The sequence below is a fragment of the Mustela nigripes genome, chromosome X, assembly GCF_022355385.1.
Source record: "Mustela nigripes isolate SB6536 chromosome X, MUSNIG.SB6536, whole genome shotgun sequence".
NCBI lineage: Eukaryota > Metazoa > Chordata > Mammalia > Carnivora > Mustelidae > Mustela > Mustela nigripes.
This window is the reverse complement of record NC_081575.1, coordinates 99,416,717-99,429,097: the sequence shown is the minus strand read 5'-3', so window position 1 is coordinate 99,429,097 and position 12,381 is coordinate 99,416,717. Positions and strand designations below refer to the sequence as shown.

The following is a 12,381-nucleotide window of genomic DNA, read 5'->3' as shown; positions in this document are numbered from 1 at the left end:
TGATGTTCTTGCTGATCTTCTGGGGGAGGGGCCTGTTGCAGTGATTCTCAAATGTCTTTGCCCAAGGCACAATTGTGCCACTCTTGCCAGGGACCAGGCTAAGCAATCTGCTTGGTTTTGTTCTGGGCAGCTTTTGTTCCCTGAAAGTTTTCCATATTGCTTTGGAGGGTGGGAGTTAAAATAGTGGCCTCCCAATCTCTGACCCAAAGGAGCTGAGAGCTTGGGGCCCCACTCCTCAGTGTGCCCTTAGAGAAAAGCAGTCAATCCCTCCTGTTTCCCTGGTCTCTGGCTGCGTTTCATGCTCACCCATCCTGTGACTGAGCATTTCTATCTCTGATGCAGGGCCCTGTTCGGAGTTTCCAAACCCAGCAGATTCCTGCCTGTGCTCCCACACCATTCCTCCTGGAGGAGGAAGGGGGAAAGTCTCCCCAGATCTGCCACTTGTGGTGGGATCCTTGCTCAAAGAGCTATGGCCCAACTGTGCCTTGGATCATGGTTCAAGTTAACCTCAAGCTGAGAGCCCACTCCTCTGCTCCATCTTTGCAGCTGGCTTCCCTGCTCCAGTACCTGGGATCTCTACCACACTCAGACATCCACGATCTTTTTGTGTTCCCTTGGGTTCTAAGACCACACTGTCCCCACAAGGTCTTCACCTCCTGCTTGGCCTCTGGAGCAACGATCCTCTGTGGAGCAGACTTCTAAAAGTTCTGATTTTGTGCTGTGCTGCTCTACCATTTGCCAGGAGCCAGCCCCTCCCCCATGGTCTAGCTTTCCATGTCACCTTGGATTTACTTCTCTGCACATCCTACCTTCCAATAAGCAGTTGCTTTTCTGCTCCTAGAATTGCTGCTATTCTTCTCTTCTATCTCCTGTTGTGTTTGTAGGTGTTCAGAATGTTCTGATAACTATCCAGCTGAATTCCTGGGATGCAGCAATATTTAGGTCTCCTACTCCTCTGCCATTTTGCTCCTCCTCCATTCACTTTTAAGTGAACCATAGGAGAAGTATGCCTAACTGATAAAAAGTGTCAGAGCATATCACAACATGAGAGGGGCACCTGGGTTGCTCAGTCAGTTAAGTTCTGCCTTCTGCTCAGTTCTTGATCTCAGAGTCCTGCGATTGAGCCCTGCATTGGGCTCTCTGCTCAGTGGGTGGAGTAGTCAACTTCTCTCTCTCTCTGCCCCACCCCATTTGTGTTCTCTCTCACTAGCTCTGCTCACTTGCTCATGCTCTGTCTCAAATAAATAAAATAAAAATAAATCTTTAAAAAGAACATGACAGACTACATAGTAAGAGTGCTCTGCTGTGGGTTAGGGTTACTTACTTGCACGTTTTTGCTCTCCTAACAGATTGCTTACACCTTGTGGAGAAACCTGCACAAATGCTTGACAGAATTTTCAAGGAGCAGTTAACAAAGAACTGAGAGGCAAAGATCTAGGAAGGGCTCTAGCTTCACTTTGTTCTGTTGCCTTTGGCAAGGCCGTTGTTCTTTTTGCACCTCAGATCCTGCATCTCTAAAACAAGGAAGCTGAATTGGTCCATATTTTAAATTATTTTTAAACTTCTAAGTATTATAAAATGTCAGGGCAGAAACCAGAGATATCCCAAGTCCCTGTCACAATGCCTAGTGCATTATAATGTTCCATGTACAGCTGTTGAATTGAATTGAAATTTTTTTGGTAAAAATTTTAGGTGAAATACTGATGTATAAGATGAATAAAAGCAAAGCTCCTTTTGTCCAGAGAGGAGTGAGTGGTACAAATCAAGTCACATGGACCATTCTTTATCTCCATCTTCACTTCACCTGCCCAGAGGGGCACTATGGAAATCCAAGGCTTTAGGGAACACAATTTAAAAATCAAAGGACTTAATAAGCATATAATTTTCTCTGGCTCCAACGTTCTTTGATTCCTCTGCTAACTTGGAATTATCACATAGAGAGTAATATGAAAGGTCTTAAAGATAGAACATTATGCCACAGGGCAGATGGTGGATTGAGGTGGAGAACCACAAAACCATTTTATATTACTGAAATAATGTGCTACACTTGCATTTTATTGTCTTTCCCTGCAGTTTTGTTTTCTTATTAGGAATCAGTGTGGGATGTGTTTGAACTGAGAACATTTCTGTCAGGTGCTTTCTGTAACAAACTGTTGAGTTGTCTACTTGTAACTATATAATCACAAAATTTTATAAATTGAGTTAATTTACTGAATAAGCCAGTTATTTTGATACCATAGTTGCTTTTGAAGTTCACTAAAATCATATGAGAATCCAAGCCTAGGAAATGTGGCTTTTTTTTTCTTTTTCTTTCTTTCTTTTTTTTTTTTTTTTTGAAATGTGGCTTTTTGACCTGTTAATGGTGAACCCTTTTACCAACCTTTAGTGAATAATCTATTTATTTAGCTGGTAGGAGAATAAAAATCTCTTAATCTCACTGTAGGTAAGAAAGAAGAATAAGGTTAATCAGAGATGTCAAATCTTCCAGAAGAATTTCAGAGTGATTTATTTCATCCCATTATCTCAACTTTCCTTTCCCCTTCACTCCCATCCCTGTGTTAAATGCTAACGAAGATGAATGAATACTGTATTCAATTAGTTGCAGATGAAAGCTATTGATCCTCTGTGAGGTTGGTATCCCAAATCAGGACTCTTAAAACTCATCCCTGTTTTTCTGCATTGGGGGATCATGATTCATTTGCACAGACTGTGTTTTCAGTTGAAGAGAGATGAAGGTGAGCTGCCGAGGCAGATTGAATTCTCCAGTCCTCTGGTGATGAGGACATGTGGCCAAGTCCTGGCACTGCTGTGTGGATCAGCCTTCAAGTCATCACCCAAACTGGCATGGTCTCCTGGCAAGGAAGGAATAAAGCCCTCAAAGTGAAAACATTTAGTTCAGCAACCCTTAATTGATCATTTCTATCTTTGTTACACAGTGAAAGTTGCTGTGACAAGTTTCAAGGGACCTGGGAGATTCAGTCAGAGAAGGTGGGAGGTAGGATTAATGAAGGAGTCCAGACGGTCTCACTGGACAGGAATAAAGTCTGCAATGGGAAACTTGTCTTTAAGAGGCATCATAGTAAAACTCCTAGACCTGTAGGCTGATGACTGATAAACTGATGGGAGTGCAGAGCAGAAGTATGTGGAAGGTGAAAAATCAAAGCAAGTATATTATGCAAATTAGCAATCAATGCTTCAAAATGTAATGGATAATAGTAATAAGAGGTTTTGAGTAAATGGCAAGTATCATTTAAAATATTATCTTGGTGAATACTTATGTACATGTTGGAGTGTGCAGCTTACACTTGTACTAATTGAATGCCAATACCAAACTGCTATCCCATGTTGTGATTATGTGTGCAAAAAATACTTAACCTATTTATTAAGTTAGGGGCTTTGAGGCAGTGTGCTCCAGGGTATGGAAACTTGGAAAGGAATTAAGGAGAATAAGACAACATTATGTCCCCCAAATCATCAAAATGCACAATACAGATACCATGTTTAGCTTTAATTAACACAGAGAAAATGTAGGGTACCCTTTAATATAGAAAACAAGGTGCAAATTGAAAATATTTGATGAATCATAGCCATATGTTCTTAAGGACTGGCCAGTCATGATTCCGACTTTAATGGTCTCATGTGACTGTCAATTTGGAAGTGTTATATTTGACTCGTGTACAATCTTCTAGCTTTTCAGCTCGCCTGAAGGTACTACTGCAATATGTAAGTCATTACTTGGTAGAATGCTTTGACACACTGCTCTGAGAATGAAAAATACCTGGGAAAATAAACTGTGTTTTATCATTCATCTCATGTGGCATTACTAGAAGTCTGTTTTGTTATTGTTGTTTTTCAGCCCCTCTGACTGATAAGCCACCCAAGCTTTTGTATCCTATGGAAAGTAAACTGACAATTCAGGAGACTCAGCTGGGTGAGTAATTCCTTAATTCTGGTTAATACCCTTTTCTCAATACATTCCAATAATTAATAAGCCTAGATTATAACCTGATGTCATCCTCTAAGCCAAACCTGTGTGTATTTGAAGGGAGCAAAATTGTGAAATCCTAGCAAACATGGCCCACTCCATTTCCCCCGTGTGTGTGTTAATACCAAGCTGGACATATGGATATAAAGACTCATGTATTTTTATATACTTGTTAGGAAATGAGATGGGCTAAAGGTCTTATTGGTGGCATTATATTGTCTTTTATAAGGCTCAGTTTGGTTTTACAATAGGCTGTGTGGAACTCTTTGACTTAACACCACTAGTACATTAAAAGACAATTTTTGAAAATTAGGATAAAAGGTACAAATACATTAAGATAAGTGTTGCTCTTAAACATCATTTTTATCTAATCAAATGTGGAGGACATTATGCTATTTTATTTTTAACAAAATGTGAGCAAGTAGCTTTTGGTTAAAGGACATAAGAACATGGACAGAATTGCTTTGGTAAAAATATCCAGTTGACTACAAATCAGAATTCTAACATAGTTATCTTAGAGTTCAGTCTGGAATTTCCAAATATGGCATATCTATAATCAGTATGATTTTACGTACAATTTTAGCCATATATTCATGTTTATATGGAATTTTTTTCCACACTCACCATTTGACAGTAGAAATACTTTATTATATACAACTAAAAAGGAATTGATAACCCTCCCTTAAGTTATTGACGTTATTATTGTTTTGGGAGTGAGAATTTGGATTAAAATTGTAAATCATCTTCAAAATGAAGATTACAGATGTGATCATCTTTAGTAATAGCATATTCAAATTTATAGTGCAAAAAGATACAGTCTTAGAACCTATGAAATTATTATAGTCAACAGGTTTTTAACATTGGTAATATTCACTAACTGTAAGGCATGAACTTATGCAAGATTTATTCAAGTCAGGGCATCAATATGCTTCTTTGATGATAAACCCAAGCCTTTGAGCTGATGCCATATACATGCAAGTAGTATTCTAATTGTCACTATTTTGAGATAGAAGACCATAGGCATCATTAAAGCAATGTTCTATATGAAACAGAGATATATTAAAATTACACCATATTCTTTACTCATGTTATGGTCTATTAAAGTATATTAGCTTTTATTGCTGCTTTCTGAGGAAATTTTGAAATGTAAATTTTAAGTGGCCACACTTATACACATCTTTCAATATTCCTAGGAAGATGTATTTCTAAAGTTATACAAAACAATATATAGATCTTGGGAAAGAAGAAGTGGTTTATGGTACCAGTTATCAGTAATGAACATAGTGAAAATGAAATTAATTGTGTTTCTTTACTTGACAACATAATTAAAAGAATACTATGATTGATGGTTACCCATAGGGTTTTCTTATATTAGCTATTCTCTACATTATACTAAAATGTTATACAGAATGAAATAATTCATAAAGCTTTCTTTTTGAAAAAATTATTTTTTCTTGAACAAAAATCATGGAAACTAATCAAATCAATTTGAAAGTATGAAAATTTTTTATGCAAATTGGAAGTTTCAACTGCATATTCATTTGAAGAAAGATGGGCCTGTGTGTTAGCAAGATGCTCTGAGAAGTACTATAACTCCTTTATTACCACCACCAAAAGGAGCATGAGTTCTCTTTAAATACCAAGTAAACTAGAGACATCAACCTAGGATTTGGATTCTTTTAAACAACTTTTGTTTCATTTTATTTTCTGATTCTGATTCTCATTGTATAGAACAAATCATTTGCTAGTTAGGGAAATTTAGCCTTAATTTTTGAATTTTTGGATCAACAGTTGATTTGAATAAACTACTCTGTTACTGTTGTTACTGCAGTAGTATTGGAGTAGGTGAGCAGACCATCACAAAGGGTAAGTGAAAATAGAAAGTAATATTAAGGACCAAACAAAAAGACTCTAGATGCTTAAAATATATTTGTTTTCTTCAATATGTACTTTGATTTTTCTCCTCCTGGGGATTTAATTTTTGCCTTTCTAGGCTTGAAAAAAGCTGTCAAATTCAACAGGGTCAAATGTGTTACATCCTAAGGAAGGGGGATTAAGTGAAGTTTCACGTGGTGGGAGTCAGAAGGGTGGCCAGTACCAGCGATGGAGAGCCTCTAAGTGGTACCTACTTTTATGAGAAAGTGAGAATCTCCAATAGAGTTTCATTGATCAAGAGCTCAGGTGTCTGACTCAACCTTGTCCTAAATTGAAAACTCACCTCAGAGGATAATAAAACTAGCACATGAGCTACAGTATAAGAACAATAATCAGTAATTACACAAAGCTGAGTTGGTATATGTCTGGTGACCTAACTTGAACATCCTGGCAAAGTTATACACACATCCATCTGATCTTGGTAACTATAAACCCATTAGTCCTCCAGTTTGTAAATATATAAAACTGATTAATAATGTCATAGATAAAATCATGGATTTGTCTTCATCACCATATCCTCCTTCATCTGCCATTTGATGCCTTTCGCTTTCCACCTCCCTTGTGGCTTCTTTTCCTCCCAGTTCCTTCATCTTCTCAAAACTGGAAAGATTGATAGTAGTCATTTAAATGATTCCAGTGTAGAAAGCAATAGGTATGAAAGCAAAGTACTGAGGACAAAAGATAAAGTAGTAAAAAAAATATATAAATGGGTGGGTTTGAATTTTAATCAATTTTAATGTGGTTACAGCCTAGCATTTCCATTTTAAGTGGCATCAGTGTGTTACTTCACAATGTGAAAAAAAAGAACTTTGTTCTTTTTAATTAACTGGAAGACATCAGCAAATGTCTGGGCAGCACTTGCTTGGGTAAAATCCTAGAAATCATGCTGTACAATTCTAAAGGTCAATTCAGTATGTGAGCCTGATTAGTCCTTTCAGGCTGTGGTAGTCAAGGGAATCAAAAGACAGACACCATTATCTTGCTGAGTTTGAGCCCTGAGGTGTGTCAGTCAGCAAAGTGGCCTTCTTGTTATAGCCAGGAACCCATTTTCAGAAACTTCCAGAACAAAGGCTGTTATTATTCACTATTAACAGACTTTCAAAGAGTAGAAATCAATCCCACCATTAACCTAGTGAGATACATTATACTTTATAACTTAAAAGTGATGAAAAATTACCTTTAATTACTCATCTAGACCTGGGTATCACTGTATTAAAATTTTAGTTTTTTGCTTAGAAAATGATCGTACAGGTTAATGGTAGGAATTTTGGAGAATTAAAGGAAAGAATCTGCTTCTATTAAATGTTCTTGGAAAATATCCATTTAATGGATACATGATATCCACATAAGTGTCCTGTAATTTCACATATATTGCTAGAAATTTGGGGTTTTTTTTTTTTTACAAATTTTATCATCATAAATAATGAGGCAGTGATCTTTACTTATACATTTTTTCCCTTGACTTCATAATTATTTCAACAGGTCAAATTCCTAAAAGGAAAAAATACTAGGTAAAATCAAATAATTTTATTAAATTTTCTTGCTATATTTTTAGAATTCCTACCAAAGAAGTAACATAAACTCTCACCAGAAGCATATAATAGCTGTAATAAATTTTAAAATGTTTAAATTCAACTTGTTTAAACTAAAAAAAAAAAAAATCATCCATTTCTCCCACTCTCCAGTCCTCTGCCTCTTATAATCACCAGTCTGTTCTCTGAATCTATAAACTTGTTTTTTTGTTTCATTTTGGTTTTTTTCCCTTAGATTCTACATGTAAGAGAGAAAATACGATGTTTGTTTTTCTCTGTCTGACTTATTTCACTTAGCTTAATACCGCAGGATCCATCTAGGTTGTCACGAATTGCAAGATTTCAATCTTTTTTTAATGCCTAAGTATTATCCCATCATAGATATCTATATCCCTATCTATATCTGTATATGTACGTGTAGACACACACACACACACACACACACACACACATCTTCTTTATCGATTCATCCACTGATGGACGCTTAGGTTGTTTCCATATCTTGACTATTAAAAACAAGGCTGTAATGAACATATAGATATATATATCTTTGCAAATTAATGTTCTTATTATCTTCAAATAAATTCCCAGAAGTAGAATTGCTGAATCATATGTAGCTCTAGTTTTAACTTTTTGAGGAAGCTCCATGCTGTTTTCCACAATTTACGTTTCCACCTGCAGTGCACAGGGTTTCCTTTTTTCCACATCCTCTCCAACATTTATTATTTGTTGTCTTTTTGAGAATAGCCATTCTGATAGATGTGAGGTGATATCTCAGGGTGGTTTTGTTTCACATTTCCCTGATGATTAAAAACATTTAGCATCCTTTAATGTTCCTGTTGGCCGTTTGTATGCCTTCTTTGAAAAATGACTATTCAGATCTTCTCTCCATTTTTTAAATTAGATTGGAGGTATTTTTTGTTGTTATTAAGTTGTTTGAGTTATTTGTATGTTCTGAATATTAGCACCTCAGATAAGTGATCTGTAATTATATTTCTCTGATTCATTAGGTGGCCTTTTTATTTTGTTGTTGGTTTCCTTTGTCTTGCAGAAGCTTTTTAGTTTGATGTTATCCCATTTGTATATTTTTGTCTTTGTTTCTTTTGATTTGGAGCCGAATCCAAAAATTCCATGTCAAAACTGATGTCCGGAAACTATGGCCTATGTTTTCCTTTAGAAGTTTTATGGTTTCAAGTCTTACATTCAATTTGGTAATCCATTTTGAGTTAATATTTGTATATGGTTTCAGATAGTAGTCCAGTTTCATTCTTTAGCTTGTGACTCTCCAGTTTTCCCAACACCATTTATTAAAGAGGCTTTTTCCCATTGCATATTCTTGGCTCCTTTTTCATAAATTGGTTGACAATGCATGTGTGAGGTCATTTCAAGCCTCTCTGTTCTTTTCCATTGATCTATATGGCTGTTTTTAATGCCAATACATACTTTTTAATTACTGTAACTTTGTAATATAGTTTGAAATTAGGGAGCGTGATCCCTCCAGGTTTTTTCTTCTTTGTTCTTTGTTCTTCAAAGATGACTTTGGCTATTTGTAGTCTTATATGATTCCACAAAAACTTTAGTATTGTTTGTTCTATTTATGTGAAAAATACCTTTTGAATTTTGATAGGGGTTTCATTAAATCTGTATATTGCTTTGGGTAGTTTGCAGATTTTAATAATATTAATTCTTCCATACATGAGCATGGAATACCTTTTTATTTGTCTTTTTTTTTGTCTTTAATTTATTTCATTAATGTCTTACATGTGTCAATATACAGGTTTTTCACCTGCTTGGTTAAATTTATTCCTAGGTATTTTATTCTTTGGGATTGTTTTCTTAATTTCTCTTTCTGATAGTTAATAATTAGTATATAGAAATGCAACAAATTTCTGTGTATTGACTTTGTATCCTGCAATTTTACTGAATTCATTTATTCTAACAGGTTTTAGAGTTAAGATTTAAAAAATGATAGGGGCGCCTGGGTGGCTCAGTGGGTTAAGCCGCAGCCTTCGTCTCAGGTCATGATCTCAGGGTCCTGGGATCGAGTCCCACATCAGGCTCTCTGCTCAGCAGGGAGTCTGCTTCCTCCTCTCTCTCTCTGCTTGCCTCTCGGCCTACTTGTGATCTCTCTCTCTGTCAAAGATATAAATAAATAAAATCTTTTAAAAAAAATGATACATCTTTGCAACATAGTGCTTTCAAAGGAAAAGTCAGTTTCCTTTGAAATCACAATTACTTCTTCCTTTTCCCTCTTACCTCTTTCTCTCACTCTTTACTCGTTACATATAAGTGGCCTCTCTTTTTTCAGAATTAGTCACATTTGGAGGATTTCAAATAAATCTAGTCCATTTAGGTAAATGCCTAGAGTTGATGAAATATGGAAACCTAGTTGAATGTCTAAAAGTCTCTATTTTCTTCTCTTGCTTATCCTAATACTCAACTGAGTACTTTCTCTAGATCCTGTGTTTCTTAATACAGTTCACAGTAACTTCATGATGTACCCTGTGCACAGGAAATGCCAATAAATACTAATTGAGGACAAGGTACACATGCCACAAAGGGCACACATCTCCAAATTTTCTGCAAGGGAAAAAAATGAGACTGAACTAAACAAACTGCCCAGTAGTGCTTTTATTTTTCTTTGGTATTTAATATGTTTGTTAAGTTTGTTAAAAAGCAAACACTTCTGTATCTGAGCAAGTAACAAGGATTCATCTATGTTAACGTGGAGAGGAAAGTGGTTGATGACAGTTTTGAAGCCTCAGATTTTTAGACATCTGTCCAAGTAAAGGGACACACATACATGTAACTTTATTCAATTTAGCTACAGGCTAATTAAGATAAAATATCACACTAGAACTTAAGTAGCATATCATGCCCTGTTATACCATATTATAGCTCGCAGAATTTTAAATTTCAAGTAGACCTGGGGAAAAAATTTTTATCTTATATAATAGATCCTAATTGATATCCTTCTAGGAAAACTACTTGTTATGTAAGTTATACACTTAATTTACTATGTTGCTTAAATAATTGATTATTGAAACATATTCTATTTCATGCTTTTTTTGAAGATAGTTGACACATACTATTATGTTAGTGCCATGTATACAGCATAGTAATTCATCAACTCAATACATTATGCTATGCTCACAAGTGTAAGTATCATGTGTCACTGTATGATGCTATTACAATACCATTGACTCTATTATCTGTACTTTATCTTTTATTCCCATTTAACTTATTCACTCTATAACTGGGAGCCTTTTATATCTTGGAGCTGTGCATATAAATATATTGTACCTGGAATGTGTTTTACTACAAATATACTAATTAAGTTTTTAATCTAAGAAGACTCCATAGGGAATTATTATCTAACATTTGCTATCTAGGTGTATATTTTAATAGCTTGAAACAAAACATACCTTCTCTGAATAGTTACTATCCTTTCTTACTAAAGTTGGGAAGCTTGTTTGTTTCCTTTTTCAAGGAGGTATATAATATCAATATTCTCAAAACAGAACAATTTGGGAGTAAATTTGATACCTGATTCTGAAAGTGGCATATAATACTGTTGATCTAAACAAATACTTTTTTGCTAAGTCATGCAAGTGATGCAAATATGACCTTGCTTTCCAGGAGGTAAGGAAGTCAACGTTGACTGGGTTTTACCATTCACAACTACTCTTCTGATTATCATGAGCAAATGTAATGTTGTTGACTTTGTTTTTACTGCCCCGTAGGGAAAGTGCAAGACATGTTTTCCCTGACAAACTCATCTAAAAAACTGTAAAAACTTCCTTTTCATTCTGGATAAGAACATGTGTATCCAAAGTCCAAGTTTTAGATGAAAAATTGTGTACTTGTTGCCCACTTGAGAAAGATATGCAGATTAGCATAGCTCTATTGCCTGACATGAAACTTGTTAGACATAAATTGGAGCTTCTGGACAAATAAGACATCATAATTAAAGCATGTAAAAGCAAATAAAGGCTAGTATTATAATTATATAAACTGATGGCATTCAGTTCTACTCAATCCAAATTTATCATGCTATCATAAATGAAAGTAATAACTCTTGACAGCTGTTGTGGTCTGATATCTTATTTTTGAAACCAAAAGCCCCTTAAAAATTATGATTCTAACCCAAAGAGGAATATCTTTCATATGAGTATTTAGTTAATATTTTATATCCTAAAGCAAATGAGAAATCAACAAATGGATACTAGTATTAGTATTATTAGATCATTATATACATAACTTATATGAATCTCACAGATTTCAAAATCAAAAAATTTTTTTCATACTAGAGAGGAGGAACAGGCTATGTGAAAATGCAACTTGTATATTTGCATTAAAAATTGCTATCTAAGCAGAAGTCAAACTTCCTTTGTAAGTATTAAATGCTAAAGGCCTAAAGCTATGATAGGCTTATCAGGGAGATTCAAATTAAAACCACATTGAGATACCATTTTACTTCAGTTAGAATGGCCAAAATTAGCAAGACAGGAAACAACCTGTGTTGGAGAGGATGTGGAGAAAGGGGAACCCTCTTACACTGTTGGTGGGAATGCAAGTTGGTGCAGCCACTTTGGAGAACAGTGTGCAGATTCCTCAAGAAATTAAAAATAGAGATTCCCTATGACCCTGCCATTGCACTACTGGGTATTTACCCCAAAGATACAGAAGTAGTGAAAAGAAGGGCCATCTGTACCCCAATGCTCATAGCAGCAATGGCCACGGTCGCCAAACTGTGGAAAGAACCAAGATGCCCTTCAACGGACAAATGGATAAGGAAGATATGGTCCATATACACTATGGAGTATTATGCCTCCATCAGAAAGGATGAATACCCAACTTTTGTAGCAACATGGACAGGACTGAAAGAGTGAAATAAGTCCAGCAGAGAGAGTGAATTATCATATGGTT

At 35.5% G+C, this 12,381-nt stretch overlaps 1 protein-coding gene across 1 annotated transcript in view; it reads left to right on the top strand.

Annotated features, from left to right (window-relative positions):
• Positions 1–12,381, top strand: part of LOC132007192 (interleukin-1 receptor accessory protein-like 1) — a 494,275-nt gene that overhangs the window by 440,974 nt on the left and 40,920 nt on the right. The window contains exons 5-6 of the mRNA XM_059385285.1: positions 3,857–3,931; positions 5,777–5,851. Coding sequence (XP_059241268.1) covers positions 3,857–3,931; positions 5,777–5,851 — 150 coding nt within the window. The remainder of the gene's footprint in view (positions 1–3,856; positions 3,932–5,776; positions 5,852–12,381) is intronic.